General features: G+C 54.5%; 1 protein-coding gene across 1 annotated transcript in view; it reads right to left on the reverse strand.

Moving 5' to 3' along the window:
- Positions 1-15,578, reverse strand: part of POLE (DNA polymerase epsilon, catalytic subunit) — a 47,721-nt gene that overhangs the window by 31,913 nt on the left and 230 nt on the right. The window contains exons 2-20 of the mRNA XM_029921226.1: positions 13,939-14,080; positions 13,488-13,568; positions 13,072-13,116; positions 12,833-12,925; positions 12,410-12,564; positions 11,000-11,141; positions 10,801-10,881; positions 9,945-10,052; positions 9,539-9,649; positions 9,175-9,260; positions 8,855-8,974; positions 7,493-7,625; positions 7,299-7,412; positions 6,959-7,171; positions 6,648-6,755; positions 2,104-2,232; positions 1,920-2,022; positions 1,686-1,832; positions 1,149-1,294 (exon numbers count right to left, since the gene is read on the reverse strand). Of these exons, the coding sequence (XP_029777086.1) occupies positions 1,149-1,294; positions 1,686-1,832; positions 1,920-2,022; positions 2,104-2,232; positions 6,648-6,755; positions 6,959-7,171; positions 7,299-7,412; positions 7,493-7,625; positions 8,855-8,974; positions 9,175-9,260; positions 9,539-9,649; positions 9,945-10,052; positions 10,801-10,881; positions 11,000-11,141; positions 12,410-12,564; positions 12,833-12,925; positions 13,072-13,116; positions 13,488-13,568; positions 13,939-14,080 (2,257 nt within the window). The remainder of the gene's footprint in view (positions 1-1,148; positions 1,295-1,685; positions 1,833-1,919; positions 2,023-2,103; positions 2,233-6,647; positions 6,756-6,958; positions 7,172-7,298; positions 7,413-7,492; positions 7,626-8,854; positions 8,975-9,174; positions 9,261-9,538; positions 9,650-9,944; positions 10,053-10,800; positions 10,882-10,999; positions 11,142-12,409; positions 12,565-12,832; positions 12,926-13,071; positions 13,117-13,487; positions 13,569-13,938; positions 14,081-15,578) is intronic.

The following is a 15,578-nucleotide window of genomic DNA, read 5'->3' on the forward strand; positions in this document are numbered from 1 at the left end:
GAACGACCTCAGGGACTCAGGAGATTTGCACACCCACGTTCAGAGCAGCATTATTCACAGTGGCCAAACCGTGGAAGCAGCCCGGTGTCCGTGGACGGGGAAGGGTGAACAGAATGTGGTGCGAACACCACGGAGTATTACTCAGCGCCGGAAAGGAGACTCTGACGGCCTCTACTACACGGGTGAACCTGGAGGACACCCTGCGGAGGGACAGGAGCCGTCACGGAAAGACACACAGCGCGCGACTCCACTTACGTGAGGCCGCAGAGGAGTTAAACTCAGAGACAGAGAGTAGGTCAGGGGCTGAGTGTTCCGCGGTGCTAGTTCCGGGAGATGAAGAGTTCTGGAGAGGGCCGGGGGTGGGGGCCAACAGCGTGCGCGAACTCAATGCCACGGAACCGAGCGCTTAAAAATGTGAAGTTTTAGGTCATACATCTTTTACTATGACAAAGTCTATCAGAACAGGGACCTTACCGAGTCCAACAGGGAAGGAAGGTCTTTTAGCAAAAATGACCCCACTTGCTTAAGTATAAAGCTACGTACAGTGTGTCATGACAGCCGAGGCAGTGTGCGTGTCCCCGGATCCTCCTGGACGAGCCAGGCCAGCGCATCATCCTCCCCTCCCCCCGTCAGGGGCGCCGAACTCCGGGCCCGAATGGCCAGTACTGGGCCCGTGCGGTCTCCGCGGCTGTGCCGACGGCTCACCCCCAGCTGCAGGCGCACAGCTCAGTTCCTATCCAATTTCATTGATAAAAACAGCCCGCCCAGCCATAGTCGGCTGCCCCTGCTCTAAATAAGTACTTTAAAAGCAAGCATTCAAAATAGTTTCAAGGCCTCAGGCCCTTAATTCCTGAAAACGAAAAATAACTGGGGGTGCCTGGCGGTCAGTTGGTTATGTGCCCAGCTCTTGATCTCATCGCAGGTCTTGGTCTCAGGTCATGAGTTTGGGCCCCTCAGGCTGGGTGTGAAGCCTACTTCAAGAAACTACCTCAAAACAACTGTGCATTCAATTACTCCCCAAATTCATGAGAGCCCAGAAGCTGGGGCCACACACGCTGCCCGGGGCGCCATGACCGCCGGACGGTGCCAAGCAAGGGCTCTCGTCTCAGGACTAGACTCTGTTCTGACTTCTCAAAGGGCAGACTCACCTTGTGGAGACCCTTGAACTCGTAGCGCCTGTCCCGGAAGGCGCGCACAGTGTCCACGTAGAAGGAGTTCTCCCGCTGGCAGATGGTGGTGAGGCGCTCCTCCACCCGGGTCACGTGGATCTTCTTGTAGGCCTTCCGGCAGTAATCTGCAGCGCGACCGAGAGCAGGGCGGCACGTGAGGCTCCGCCCGGAGACGGCCGGGCCGCCTGCGCGGCGCCAGAGGAAGCTGGGATGCGGCGGATGCCAACAAACGCAGGTGCTAGGTTAGTGTGGAGGCGCACAAGGCTCAGAAAGACAGTGCCGGGTTACCCTATCGAAGGACAGCCCAGTGTGAACGGGCCAAAGTCGCCAAGGGCCCAGGAAGCCCAGTTCGTTATGTGAACACTCACTGAGGGAGAAAGAAGGCAAGGAAGGCTATAAGAAGAGCTGGTTCACAGTGATCGCATCCGGTGCAACATCCAGTCTAACCGACAGCGGGCTGTGGCGAACCAACAGAGGCCCGGGTCAGAGGAGCCACAGGGTTTGCAAACTGCTCACCGGTCAGCCTCCGCTTCTCATATTTAGCCTGCTCCTCACGGGACAGCTCGTGAAAGGCCCGGGCTGGGCCGTCTGCGGTCAAGGGAGGGAACTTCTCCGATTCCAGCTGGTGCTGGATCCGATGGTACTCGCTGCGACTGGCCGGCACTAGGAGGGTGTCAGAGGAGAGTCCGTGCCAGAGACTGGCGCACCCCCGCCCGCTGAGCCGCCCGCCCCACCCGGGGCCCCACTCACTGAACTCGCCCCGCCACTGCCAGGCCATCCTCCTCTGGCAGTCCGCTCCTGGCTTGTTGAAGTCACAGGCGGCACAGGTGGCCTCGTCTACCACGGCAGAGGGCTGCAGGGGGCGGGGGGGTGGGGGGCAGCACTTAGGGTCTGGGCAGAAAGAGCTCGATTCTGATGGGGGAATCTGACCCACCTGCAGACGGTTTGTCAGGATGATGTTGGGGTACATGGCCCCCACGTCCAGGTGGTAGATAAGGGGGCACTCGATTCTGTTTGGAACATCTTTCAGGGAGGTGAGCTTGGTCTTGATCTCATCACACACCTACGGAGAAGGAGAAAGAGTGGCGACCAAGACAAAAACCAGACTGTAGGGACAGTAACAAAGCGAGCACGTGGGCCCCAGAAGGGCCGCCAACGCTGGCCACCAGTACGAGGTCCTGGAGGTACAGGACCCTCGCAAGGAAAGAACCCTAAGGAGGACGGCATCCCGGGAAGCAGCGGCCTCCACCTCAGAGGACCTTTTGGGGCTGGGAGCAAACACTGACTGTGGCCTCGGATAGCAGGGCCCATCTGGCAGCGAGGTGCATGGCCCAGCTCGAGGATCAACAGCGCCCTTCCTGCATGCCCTGCGTGCATGCACAGTGTGGGCAGCGACATTCCTGCCTCCGCATCTGTCCCCTCACCTGACAGATGAGAGGCTCAAGAGCTGAGCAGGGGCTCAAGCATGGGCGCCCTCAGCCCAAGCGGCACGCTCTGAACTTCGGGGCTAGATGGTCTCCGGCATTACTTTATCAACCAATGAATCAGACTCATTTCCAACCAGAGGTTACACTATTATCTTAAAAAACCCTCCTGGTACCTAACACCTAGATATCCTGCATAAAATAGGAGGTCTATCCCTGTAAATGCAGAACTTAGCCTCTAAGCTTTCCCCAAGGGCAAGAGGAAAGAGTGGACTCAAAACCAGAGCAGGGAGTGACATCAGCGGTGGCCTGGCAGAGGCCAGGCTCTGTGTCGGAGTCTCCCGGACCACCCCAAGGTGTGGTGACTCACAGTGAAAGGACACAGAACTCACTCAGCAAAGGGGAAAGGCATGTGAGGCAAAGTCAGGAGGGAGTCAGGCTCGAGCTGACGAGCTTAATTCTCCCAGCACGAAACTGGGATGACATGTTTCCAATGCCATCTCACAGGGACGCTCAGGGACCCAGCACCCGGGGGGTTTGCAAGGCGCTGGGCACGCCCAAACCACAGACTCCCAGGATGGCAGGTGCTCCGTGTGAACCAGAGAGTGCACGAATGAGTGAGGTTCACGAGGGACTCCTGTGCGAGAAAGGAGAGAAAGCCCCCCGAGCCCCGAGCCCCGAGCCCCAGCCTCCCGCGCAGGCCTTTCCCAGGTCGGCCGTCTCCACGCAGGGCGTGCGCGCTCCCGCATGTTTTTCCTGCCTCCTCGGGGACATGCAGCCTGCACACAACAGGGGGACACAACAGAACCCCCAAAACAGCAGGACTGACAAAGGCCACCTCCATGGAAGAATAATCTACAAGTCTGTTCACCCAAGTCACATGTCCTCTGGGCTGAACAGCTGGCACGGCAGGCTGGTCCCTCCAGCGAGCATGCGGTTTACATTACACCCCCCACCAGATCCTCCAGCCCAGGAACCGGGTGAGAGGGGACCCCGGTCAGAAACAACTGTCAAAGTACCTGCCGGCCTGACGGGCTGCAGGAGATTCCCTGCTGAATACAAATTCACACCCCAAAATCACAGAACACCCCCATGACCGAGAGCAGACGTGATGGGAGGAGGCCCCGAGAACCCAAGAGAATAAACTTCCTAGAGCAAAGGTGGGCAAAGTAGCACAACTAAAAATACTAACGACCAAAGCCCTAAACAAAACACAGGGAGAGAAAGAGTCCACTTCTAAAAACCAGAAGAAGCACGTCTGAAAAGCACGAGTAGCCCCGGGAAATAAACACACCGCCCTAAAAAAAGGGCACTAAAACTATGTGAGGCTGAAACTAACTGGCTTCTTTTTTTTTTTAACATTTATCTTTGAGAGAGAGCAAGTGGAAAAGGGACAGACACAGAGGAAGACACAGAACCTGAAGCAGCTCCAGGCTCCGAGCTGTCAGCACAGAGCCTGGCATGGGGCTTGAACCCACGCAATGCAAAATCACGACCTGAGATGAAGTCAGACATTTAACTGACTGAGCCACCTAGGCGCCCCTAAAACTAACTGGCTTCTAATGGTCATATATTCACTCTCCCAAAAGTAATACCTAATTACGTCGTAACATTAACATGTACCTATCTGATAAGTTCATTCTGCACAAAACGTACACATCACAACTGGAGAATTAGTATATTTACAAGTTAATCTAATGACTCCACAAACCTCTGCAAAGAACCAGATAATAAATACTTTAATTTAGGTTTTGTGGCCACACAATCATTTTTAATAACATTTTAAAAATGTAAAAGGTATTCTCAGTTTGCTGGTTACACAGGCTTCATGGGCTATAGTTTGCCAATGTCTGTTTTAAACATTTAAGAATAGAGAAAACTGAGAAATATCTAAATAAATACAAACACTAACCATGAGAGTAGCCATCTTTTTATTTAATGAAATATGTTAAATTTGGAAGTCATATTAGAAAAATCACTTGAATGAAAACTTGCCTGTAGTATTAAACTCCCTAAGGGGCGCCTGGGGGGGGGCTCAGTTAAGCATCATCCAACTCTTGATTTCGGCTCAGGTCATAGTCTCATCGTCAGGAGATCAAGCCCCGCAGCAGGCTCTGCGCTGCACCTCTGCACCCCTATCCCTGCAAGCTCCCTCTCAAAAAACAAAACAAAACAAAACAACACTCCTTAAAAGTCTCCAAAGTAGTCAAAATAAAAAACACACCAAAAATTATAAAGCAACAACTAAAAGGAACGATACCTATCACGTAGAAGAGGAAATATCAGAAGCGTGAATACTTGCTCCTAATTGAATTTTTGACAAATGAATCATTAGCACAATCATCACATCCTTCCCCGCCTGGAGGCAGCTCCTGACATGGCAATGAGGAGGCTCACGGAGACAGTCCAGTAAGAGGGGACGGAGGCACAGTTCCCACAGGACACGCCAATGCTGCTGAGGTTCCCAGCTGGCGCCTCCCCCCGGCACCCTGGGGACGATGTGGGCCCTCGGGAACAAAGAGATGGGCCTGCCGCCCTTTCGAACACACTTTAGACACCGGCACCGAGCCGTACTCCGTCCTCCGGGAGGAGCCTACTGTCCGGAGTCCCTCCAATTAGCACATCTCTGTTCTCACTCGTTTCACTGTTTCTTCAACTTAAAACTGGTCACTATGTTCCTTCTGAGGTGTTAACTCCCATTCGTTCTTCTGCCTAGCTACTCTTCTAGGTTGTTCTTAGAGTTCCCAAAGTACACGGGGGAGCTGGAGTTGACAATGCTGCACAGCACTTCAGTCATACAGCGTATAAACACAGTTTTCTTATTTGTGAGAGAGACCAGAGAGCACAAGCAGGGGAGAGGGAAGAGGGAGAGGGAGAACTAATCACGCTCCATCCCAGCACAGAGCCCAGAGTGTGGCTAGATCTAAGGACCATGAGATCATGACCTGAACCAATATCGAGAATCTATTAAGAGTTGGACACTTAACCAACTGAGCCACCCAGGCGTCCCTGTAAACACATTATTTGAATTCTGCCCAGTGAGTCTGTTCTGAGACATTTCTTTTTTCTTTTGGGGGAGCGGAGGGGAGAAGGAGAGGATCTCTGCCCCAAGCGAGGAGCCTGATGCAGGGCTTCATCTCACAGCCTCGAGACCAGGGCCTGAGCTGCAATCAAAGAGTCAGACACTTAACCCGCTGACCCATTCATTTACCCATGTTATGAGATGCTTTTTCAATCAATCCTAAAATTCATAAAAACTCCAAACCACTAGTAACTCAATATGCTGCAGTGTTGGGCAGTGCCCCACAGAAACACTTGAGAAGTGCCACATGCAAATAGGACAAACAAGGTGGGAGGTACCTGAGGTCTCCAGGCATGTGGGACTTTGTAAGTGGTGCTTTCTGATCTTGATTTGAAAGCTTTTATGGTCACTATAATCTAGTCTGTTATTTGTAGAAATTGACTGTTATCACTTAAAAATTTTTTTTTCCTGTCTTTTATTTATTTCTGAGAGACAGAGAGAGACAGCACAAGCAGGGGAGGGTCAGAGAGAGAGAAAGAGACACAGAATCCGAGACAGGCTCCAGGCTCCGCGAGCTGTCAGCACAGAGCCCAACACAGGGCTTGAACCCACGAACCGTGAGATCATGACCTGAGCCGAAGCCAGACACTTAACCGACTGAGCCCCCCAGGCGTCGTCCCTGTTATCACTTTTAAATTCTCGTTAACAACAAAATAAAGTTAAAAGGAACTGGGCATCAGACCTATCACTCGCCTTTGTCCCACGACCACCCACCACCATGTTCAAAGCAGGAGCCAGCTCAGGAACCCCACCACCAACTTGTGAAACTCTACCATCTCCTGAAGTGCGGTCACTCACTGTAACCACAACACTGTCCTGTGCCCCCCAGCCAGACCAGAATAGACTCTATCATCTGGCTCGGAGCCCAAGTTCCAGCACGCAGTAGGTGCATAATAAACATACTATTGGAAGAAGCCAGTCTACAAGGCAGGGCATGTGAAGACTGTTTCTCCTGGCCCCCTGGAGCGTTACCTCTTGGAAGTTGGTGACCTGCTCCAGGGGCACCTTCTCCTCTTCCTCAATGGCATGACGCATGGTCTTCTCCACCCGCTGCAGCAGGAAGTCAAAGGCAGCAGGATTCTAGTACAAATGACCAAGACAGGATGCAAGTGAGAAGGAAAAGCGCTCTCGCACGGACCCATTTGGCTCGGGCAGGACACTGCAGAAGGTGCCCTGAAGGAGCCAAGTGCTTGCCCTGTAGCACCTCAGTCACGAGCAGGCCAGAGAAGGGAGGGGTGGTGAGGGAAGGGCGCACAGCGCAGCCCTCGGTGGGATGGGCTCACCATCCTGAACCGGCAGGGGATGTCACTGCGGAACACGCCCGATTCCAGGGCCTCCACGTGGCCACCCACATAGGTCTCGGCATCCAGCACGTGGCCATCGTGGGTCAGCTTGTTAAACTCCTGCTCTTGCTTGTTGGGGAAGATGATGTTGGCATGGAAGGCCTGCACCATCAGCAAGGCCTCACACAGCGTCCCGGAGCCCTTGCGGAGCACCTGCGGGGGGAAATGCCAGGCTTCAGACCAAACGCCAAGGTCACACAGGCGCATCCACGCCAGGCGTCTGGAGGAGCTCCGAGGGGCGGCGGGCTGAGCACGGCGCAGGGCCGGGAGAGGCACTAACCTCGTCAGGCTCCATGGGGATGATGGTGCAGAGGGCGAATATGAAGGGGTGGACGTACTTCATGTACAGGTAGTACGTGGCCACCGCGTCTGACACCGAGTACGTGGCCAGGGTCTGAGGAGAGAACGCCAGACGGTAAGAGTGACGACGAGCCGGGCAGGCGCCGCGTCACGGCTACATGTAAAGCCACGTGCCTGCGGCTGCTCGGTGGCCATCCGGCACATGTCTTCGGGGTCCAGCTCCACAGGGTCGTAGCCCAGCTTGGCTTTGGCGGCCGCCTTGAGGTTGTGGCTGCCCACAGGAAGGTAACTGTCCCTCTTCACCCACCTGCGGACCAGAACACGCACAAAGGTCAGAGACGGCTCTGACACGAGGCCCAAGCACCGTGAGAGGCGGCCGAGCTGGACACGACACAGAAAAAGGCAGGGTCCCGACAGGTGCCCCCAGGACTGCCACCAGGACCCCACACGGCACCTCGTGAAGCCACCCCAGGTTCAGGTCATCTCAGGGAAATGCCCGCAAACACAAGGAAACGCCAGTCTCCCGAGTCCCACGGCCTCCGTGTCCCTCGTGGAGAGAGAACGGTGAGCAGGTGGGAAACCTCAGTCCCTCCGGCCCGTCCCGTGGACTGCCAGCCTGCCCGCTCTCCCCACCCCCTCAGGTCTCCCTCTTCACCTCGTCTCTGCTGACATGGCCCCCTCGGCCCGGAAACCAGAAGCCAGCCACTCTGGGCCCCGCACCCCCACACCTGTCTGCACATCCTCCTGCGAGTCAGCCACACGACTGACGTGGCTGTGTCCCTGGCACCCACAGCGCCCTCCTAACTGCACCTAGTCTCACCTCCCTCAGCCTCCATACTCTTGGCCATCCTCACCCCCCAGAAGTGCCCGTGGAGTCTCCTAATATTGGCCCCTCCTCTGAAGCCCCACCCCTGTTCTTTCTCTTCTGGAATCCATTGATCACCACGACCCCTGTAAATAGGGTTCCCAGGCCTGCTTCTACCTAGAACGTACCCCCCTGCCCCAGAGCCCACCCCAAGCCCTGAGAACCAACATTCCCTGCGCCCCATGTGCCGCACGCCCCCAGGTCCATGGATGCCCAAGTCCACCCCTCTCTTCAATCTCATCTGCCCTCTCCAACCCCCGCACCATAATGCCAGGCTCCCCAAGATAAAATCCACCTCTCCCCAGGGTACAGGAGGCCCACAAGACCTCCGTCCTCTCCAGCCTGGACACCCCTGGCTGCTGCACCCTCCCCTCTGTGGGGAGCTCTCACAGCACCGGGATCTCACTCAGCCTGGCCTCTTTCTGCTCCGGCTTCCCCAGCCCGAGGCCTGACGCTAACGTGTTTGCTGGTGGAAGAAGTAACGAGCATACGAGGGAAGACAGCATGCCCCAGAACTAGCCACAGCCGCTGTCCCTGAAGGTGACAGAGCTGCTGCAGAGGCCACCTTCCTCCCTCCAAGAGACGCGGACAGGACAATGTGTGCAAGAAGGGAGCCTCGGACCCGCACACAGAAAGCCCGCTGAGACAGCGCGATGCGCCGCCGGGCCTACCTGAGACAGTCCATGTGGATGCACTGGGGCGCCTTATACTCCCCCTGGCTGTCCTTCTGGAACCCGATCTCCTGGTGCATGCTCAGTCCGTGGGCCGCCGCTCTGGCCTCCACAAACGGCCTAGGGATCAGGGCAGACAGAGGAGCACATGTGTCCCTCAGATACCGCAAGACGGCCCAGCAGACTCCTGAGCAAACCCAGGAACCCCGCGCCCACCTCTCCTCTCCATCCTGACCATTTCTAAGCACACAGCTCATCGGCGCAAGTCTGTTCACGCTGCCGCACATCCCCGTCACTCGCGAGCTAGACGTCAGACTCACCAGTCAAAAAAGTCCCCGTTGTAGGTGACCATGATGGTGGGTTTGGTCTCTTGGACGTGTTCAAACCACCTCTGGATTAGATGAACCTGAATTCAATCATTCGCAGCAGTCAGAGGATTTGTTTCTCTTCCTCCAGCTACTTCCGAGCGCCCCTCCCAAAATTCCGGAAAGGCAGGGACTTCATGCTGTACCTCACGTCCACACCCACCCGTGCCTCCAGGGTGAACCAGGACCACACCGCCAGGAGCCCCGGAGCGCAAGCTGCCGCTCCGGGTACACGAGTGCCGAGGCCTCCCGGGTCCGAGGGCTCTCCTGCCCGCCTCGCCCCGGACACCCCGTGCTTCCCCACGGGACACCTCTTTACCTCATCGGGTTCATTAAAGACACAGAAGGGTCCCTCATACTCTGGCTTGGGGGTGAACTCAAAATCTCCAACGTCCTCTGACACGATCTCCCTGTTGGTGATGAGGTAGCCCTGGGAAGGGCACGAGCAGTCAGCGTGAGTTAGGACAAAAAAGCCGAACACACACCTCTTCACACACGCCTAGCAGCTTCCGCCGCAGGAAGCTGTAGGAGCGGGAGGCCCTAAGCCCTGCCAGGAAGAGATGCGGCCCCGAGCTCCGAACACATCAGACCCAAACTGGAAGGCAGGGGCACGGCTGGCTTCTTCACTTTCCTGAACTCAACTCACTTATTTTTCACGGAAAAAATACCAACCACAGGGTGGATGCTGCTCCCAAGAAGCTTACGCCCCAAAAGGCACCACTTACCTGACCGTCAATCATGTAGGAAATCATCATAATCTGGTCAGTCTCAGCGTCGGGAAACTTGAGGGGCAGTTTGGTTGTCTCGATGTCAAATGCCAAAACCACAGGGTCCTGCAGGGACAAACAGTCTCATTAAGCTGGACATAAACCAAGCCGAGCTCTGGAGAGCCTGAGGGTCTTCCCGACACCCACCACATCCACCTCCAGCTCCTAAAACAAGAGTCAAGTGGCCACAGAGAAAGGATGTAAAAGAACCGAGACCGGCATTTTGGGTTGACTAACCTATGTCAAGAACGCCATGATTCACGGTGGATATGAAATCTTAAAACACCCTCGAGAGACTAGGGCATAAATGGAAGATCCTAGAATTACAGAGCACTTGAGTCGGAAAGTACTTTAAAATCATGATCTCATTTTGACCTTTATGATAACCTAGATGGGAGACTGTGGTCAAGTCGACATCTCCATTTTGGAAGTGCAAAAACAGGAGTACAGACTTGCCCAAGATCACAAATCTGTCCCTGAACCAAGCCCTTCCACGTGTGAATCCACTCTTCACCGTCTCACATCGCTATCAACCCCCCAAAACGGAAGTCGGAGCTCTCCTGCAAAGTTCGGACCCGGCCCAGCTCAAACAAGGGCACCACGTGGCGACATACAAGCACTCAGTGAAATTACACCTGGTCAGAAACCGACAAGACAAAACAAAACGAAAAAGATTTCTCTACAACTGTTTTAAGAAAGGATTTGAGGAAGAAGAAGCAAACAGATCTGAGTCCTAGTCACCCTTCAGCAGCGAATCAGAGCTCTCCAGAAAAAGCGGAAAAGCCAGGACGGGGGCAGTGCGAGCGGTACTCACGGGCCGCTCCACGAGGTCGTCCCGGCGGCTGATCTCCACGGGAAGGGCGCTTCCCCGGCACCGGACGTTGTACCAGTGGGCCTGCAGGCGGGCGGGCAGGTGGCGCGTCAGCCACGCGCTCCGCATCTGTCCCAGGACACACGTCTCTGCGGCCTGCCCCTCCGGCGCCCCCTCCTGCCCGCAGGGGCGGCCCGCTCACCACGTGGATCTTCAGGTCGATGGAGAGGCGGATGTGGTAGGGCACGTCATACTCCCGCATGTCCACGATGTTGTCCAGCTGGTCGGTGACCTTCTTAGAGGCCTCCTCTTCGTCAACAACCACGCTGCCCCCTTGCAGAACACTGCGGAACAGAGAGAGGACACCTACTCAACCACACGCTGCCGGGGGTGCCGGAGTCCACGTGGCGTAAACACAACAGGTAAAACGGTGGTTGAGACGACTAGGACGGGCTCTTCCTAAAGAAGGAGCTGGGGGAGGGGCGGGGCACCTGGGTGCTCAGTTAAGTATCTGACTTCTGATTTTGGCTCAGGTCATGATCTCACAGCTCACGAGTTTGAGCCCCGCATCAGGCTCTGCACGGATAGCTTGGAGTGTGCTTGGGATCTCTTTCTCCCTCTGTGTGCCCCTCCCTCGCTCATGCTCTTCCTCTCTCTTCCTCAAAACCAAACTTTAAAAAGTCCTTTAAACAAAAAGGATGACCTTGGATGTCAGCCTCCCACAAGCAGCAGGCTACAGGCAGGAAATTCAGTGCAGGCTCAAAACATGCATTTTATGGAATGTACATTACAACCCAATTAAAAACATACAGGAAATGCTCTCCCTGTTACTTGGGAGGCACGTTCAATGTGAGCCACCCAGGCGCCCTGAAATTTCCTCTTTCTCATCTTTTATCCTATTTCCTATTATTGTTACTATCTAAGCACTTGATTAACAGTGTTTGGTGTCCTATGCTTACATTTCTCTGTATGACACCAATGTTTTCTAGAAGAGATGTATTACGTAATTCTAGGCATTCAGTAAACTCTGTAGGCCACTTGACACTTGCCATAAGCCATGAAAACAGACTGAGTTCAAGTGCTGTGACTAGGAATCCAAAATGTCTCTATTGTTACAGCAACTCAATCCTAGAGCCACAAACCCACCCCTGTGTAAGAAAAGAGGAAGAGCTAAAACACAACCCGAGAAACCACCATTTCTTTACTACAAATGCAGCGCATCAGAAATTATACCCAGGGGAGCCTGGGCAGCTCGCTCAGTTGGCTGAGCACCTGACTTCAGCTCAGGTCATCTCACCGCTCATGAGTTCGCGCCCCGCGCTGGGCTCTGTGCTGACAGCTCAGAGTCTGGAGCCGGCTTAAGATTCTGTGTCTCCCTTTCTCTCTGGCCTTCCCCTGCTTGTGTGCTCATGTTCTCTCTCTCTCAAAAATAATTTAAAAAAAAAAAAAGAAAAAAATTCTATCTAATTGCTTGTGTTTCCGCAACTGAGCAAGCCAATCCTTACGGTAACTTCACTGCTGGGCTTTCCTACCTCCCATCCATCCTGTCACTCAGGACACACAGGAAGCCGTCAGTGTGGACTGACCGGCGGCCTCCGAGAAGGAAGCGCACCTGGAGAGCATAGCTGTGTAGGCGTCGCTGGCGTGGCCCTGCTCCCGGTTCTTCCTCACGGCAGGGGCGATGTCCTTCCTCACTCTCACAAGGTCCTCCACTGTGTTGAAGGACAGCTTAATGTAATTCCGCTTCAAACCCACCAAGTGATTTGGCTACAAAGTGAAGAGATTGCGGACTTTATTGGGGAAAGAAAATACGGGAAGAACGACTCAAAAGGAAACCGAGCGGAAGAGTCGGCGAGTCCAAAGCACCTTGTCCAACTCTGCACGTGGCATCGACTCTGCCACCAGACTTCTCCAGGAGGACAAAGCCCCGCCACCCGCCCCACCCCACAGGTGCTGAACTTGGCCTCCTACATCTCACCGCTTGTGCAGGCTAGACCCAGCCTCATGTACCCTGGAATGTCCAAGCGGTACTCACCAAGTCCAGATCCTCCTTGGGGACAGTCTCTACTTTAGCAACTTTACCCTGAAACTTCTTGGACAGAAAAGATGAAACTTCTCGCTCACAACCCTAAATTGAGATCAGAACAAAAGGACTTTCTATAGTGAAATCTGTCTTCCTGGACCCTTTCTCTAGAAGCCCCTTTACGTTCAGTTCTGAAGCCCCCATAACATAGGGCTCAGGTCATGTGACCGGATTCTGTGAACCACACCTACCTTTCTGGTTGCAATGTAGAAATATGGCTTGTAGGCCAAGGCCACCTGCAAGAGCCCACCATTCAGGGGCAATGAGGAAGAAAAAAGAGAGAAAAGTGAAGACACGCCGCTTGCTGGTATACCCACGAGCAGCCTAGGTCCAATGCATCCTTGACCTTGACAGCTCTTAAGCGATGACGCAGCAGGAAATCGGGGCCTGCGCATCCAGCAGGGGCGACAGTCTCAGACAGACAACATTACTCCTCTTTCAGTCTTTCCAAGCTGGCTCCTCTTATGACATCCTACACGGTGACCCATGTGGCTCCAAGGGACCGTGCCCTGACGCCTCCCAACCCCTCACCTCACAGCTACCACTTAGGACTGAGCTACATCTCATCACGGAGTGGGTTTGAGCTTCCTGGGGTCCAGGGGCTTACCTTAAATCTGCTGCCGTCATCTTGAATAAAGTAGTAATCCACGGCACTGACTAGGCGTTTATCTTCATCGAGAATCTCGGTCTGCAAGAGAACCAGCCGCCCGTCACCCTCTGCGCAGTACCAGACGCTCCTGCGCCTCCTCCTTGGGAAACAGCACAAAACAAGCCCCCTCTCCCCACCCCACGCCCAGTCACGAGAACTGCAACGCGGCCCCTTCCCAGCGAGGGGTTCTCTCGGCCTCGCCCTCATCCTCGAAACCTTCATTTTTACAGGCCGACAGGGACGCCCTCCACCTTGGTCTTCCCAGTGGCCTCTAGACAGCCCCGCGGTGTTAACGAGGGAAGCAGCAGAGCCACAAACAATGCCATCCGTGCCAAGGCCTAAGCCACCCCGAGGGGGGCAGCTGCCCTCCTGAGTGGGAAGAGGGCAGAGAAAACGCCCAGGTGCTTACAGGGTGCATGTTGATGAGCCAGCCCGTCTTCTCACCAGGTTCCTTGAGTCTCTCAAAACCAAACCGCAAATCCATCTTATCTGTCCACTGACTGCGCTCCAGCCGCTTAAGTGCCGAGACGGAGGAAGAGGGGCCATCGTCCCTGAACGAAAGGAGGGAAAGCTGTCTTCACTGATCAGGACACCACCTACTCCCGCAACGCTCAGTCCCCCTGCTGTAACCATTTTGGATGTGACACAGTAGATGCGTGCCCCCCAAAACCTCACATTTGGCACAAACGATTCAGAAAAACAACTGCAGAGGCAGCATCCTCAAAACCTGTTGGACTCTGTAACCAGAGCACTAATAAAAACAATCACAGGGCGGGGCGCCTGGGGGCTCGGTCGGTTGAGCATCCGGCTTCGGCTCAGGTCAAGATCCCGTGGTTTGTGGGTTTGAGCCCCGCGTTGGGCTCTGTGCTGACAGCTAGCCCAGAGCCTGGAGGCTGCTTCCGATTCTGTGTCTCCCTCTCTGACCCTCCCCTGCTCACGCTCTCTCTCAAAAATAAATAAAACATTAAAAAAAAATGCACGAAGTCCAGCATGCACTCCTGGGCATTGATCCCAGAGAAATGAGACTCACATTCATACAAAAACTTGTGCATGAGTGTGCACAGCAGCTCATTCACGCACGGCCCCGAAGCGGAAACAACCCTGATGTTCCTTAGGTGAAAAATCAACCTGTTTTATCCATCTCATGCAATACTATTCATCAATAAAAAGGAACAGACTCATGGATTCCTGGGATAACTTGGATGACTATCAAAGGAACTAAGGGAGTGAAAAAACCCAACCCCCTAAAATGACACACTTCACAATTCCCCTGAAATAGCATTCTTGGAGTAAAATTGGAGATGGAGGACAGGTCAGAGGCTGGCATGGATGAGGAAGAGGGAGGAAGGGAGGCGGCGTGGCAGGGATCCGTGGGATACAACTGTGTCTTGACTGTGGTGGTGGTCACAAACACGCACGTGCACACACACACACACACACACACACACACGGATGGACTTCACCTCCCTGGTTGCAACCTTGTGCTCTAGTAACTGAGCTGCTCCCACTGGGGGAAACTGGCTTCTGCGCGGACGGGATCTCTGTGTAATTTCTTACAGCTGCATGAGAATCTACAATTAACTCAAAAAGTGATTTCTTTGTATCTTCTTTTTTAAAATGACAGCTCTCAAATCTACTAGTTTGTCTCTGAGTGAAATGAAATTAACGCTATCTACCATAACAAGGAAACTGCACGGTCGGCAGCACCGTACAAAAGCAAGCAGGACTCCTGATGACCAATCTGGCCTGGATTCTAGTTCTGCAAAAAACGAGCGGTGGCAACTAGGTCGTATGAAGCATACGCCGTGCAGACAGGGCTCTCTGTACACAGTGGGTGCTCAATAATACTCGTTAAAGGTCACAAATGCGAGGGAGCGTGCCCCCGGTCCGGAAGGGAAGAGCTTCACCAGCCGCGCTCTCGGAGAGCAGAGCCCGAACGACCCACTCCGCCCACGCGGTCCTGCCGCGCGCGGGGAGCCGGGGCGCTCCGGGAGCTCGGCCCGCGGCCGCCGCCGCACTTCCGCACGGCCTCCGCCGGCACTCGTCGGG

This window comes from Suricata suricatta, chromosome 14, assembly GCF_006229205.1.
Source record: "Suricata suricatta isolate VVHF042 chromosome 14, meerkat_22Aug2017_6uvM2_HiC, whole genome shotgun sequence".
In the NCBI taxonomy this organism is placed as follows: domain Eukaryota; kingdom Metazoa; phylum Chordata; class Mammalia; order Carnivora; family Herpestidae; genus Suricata; species Suricata suricatta.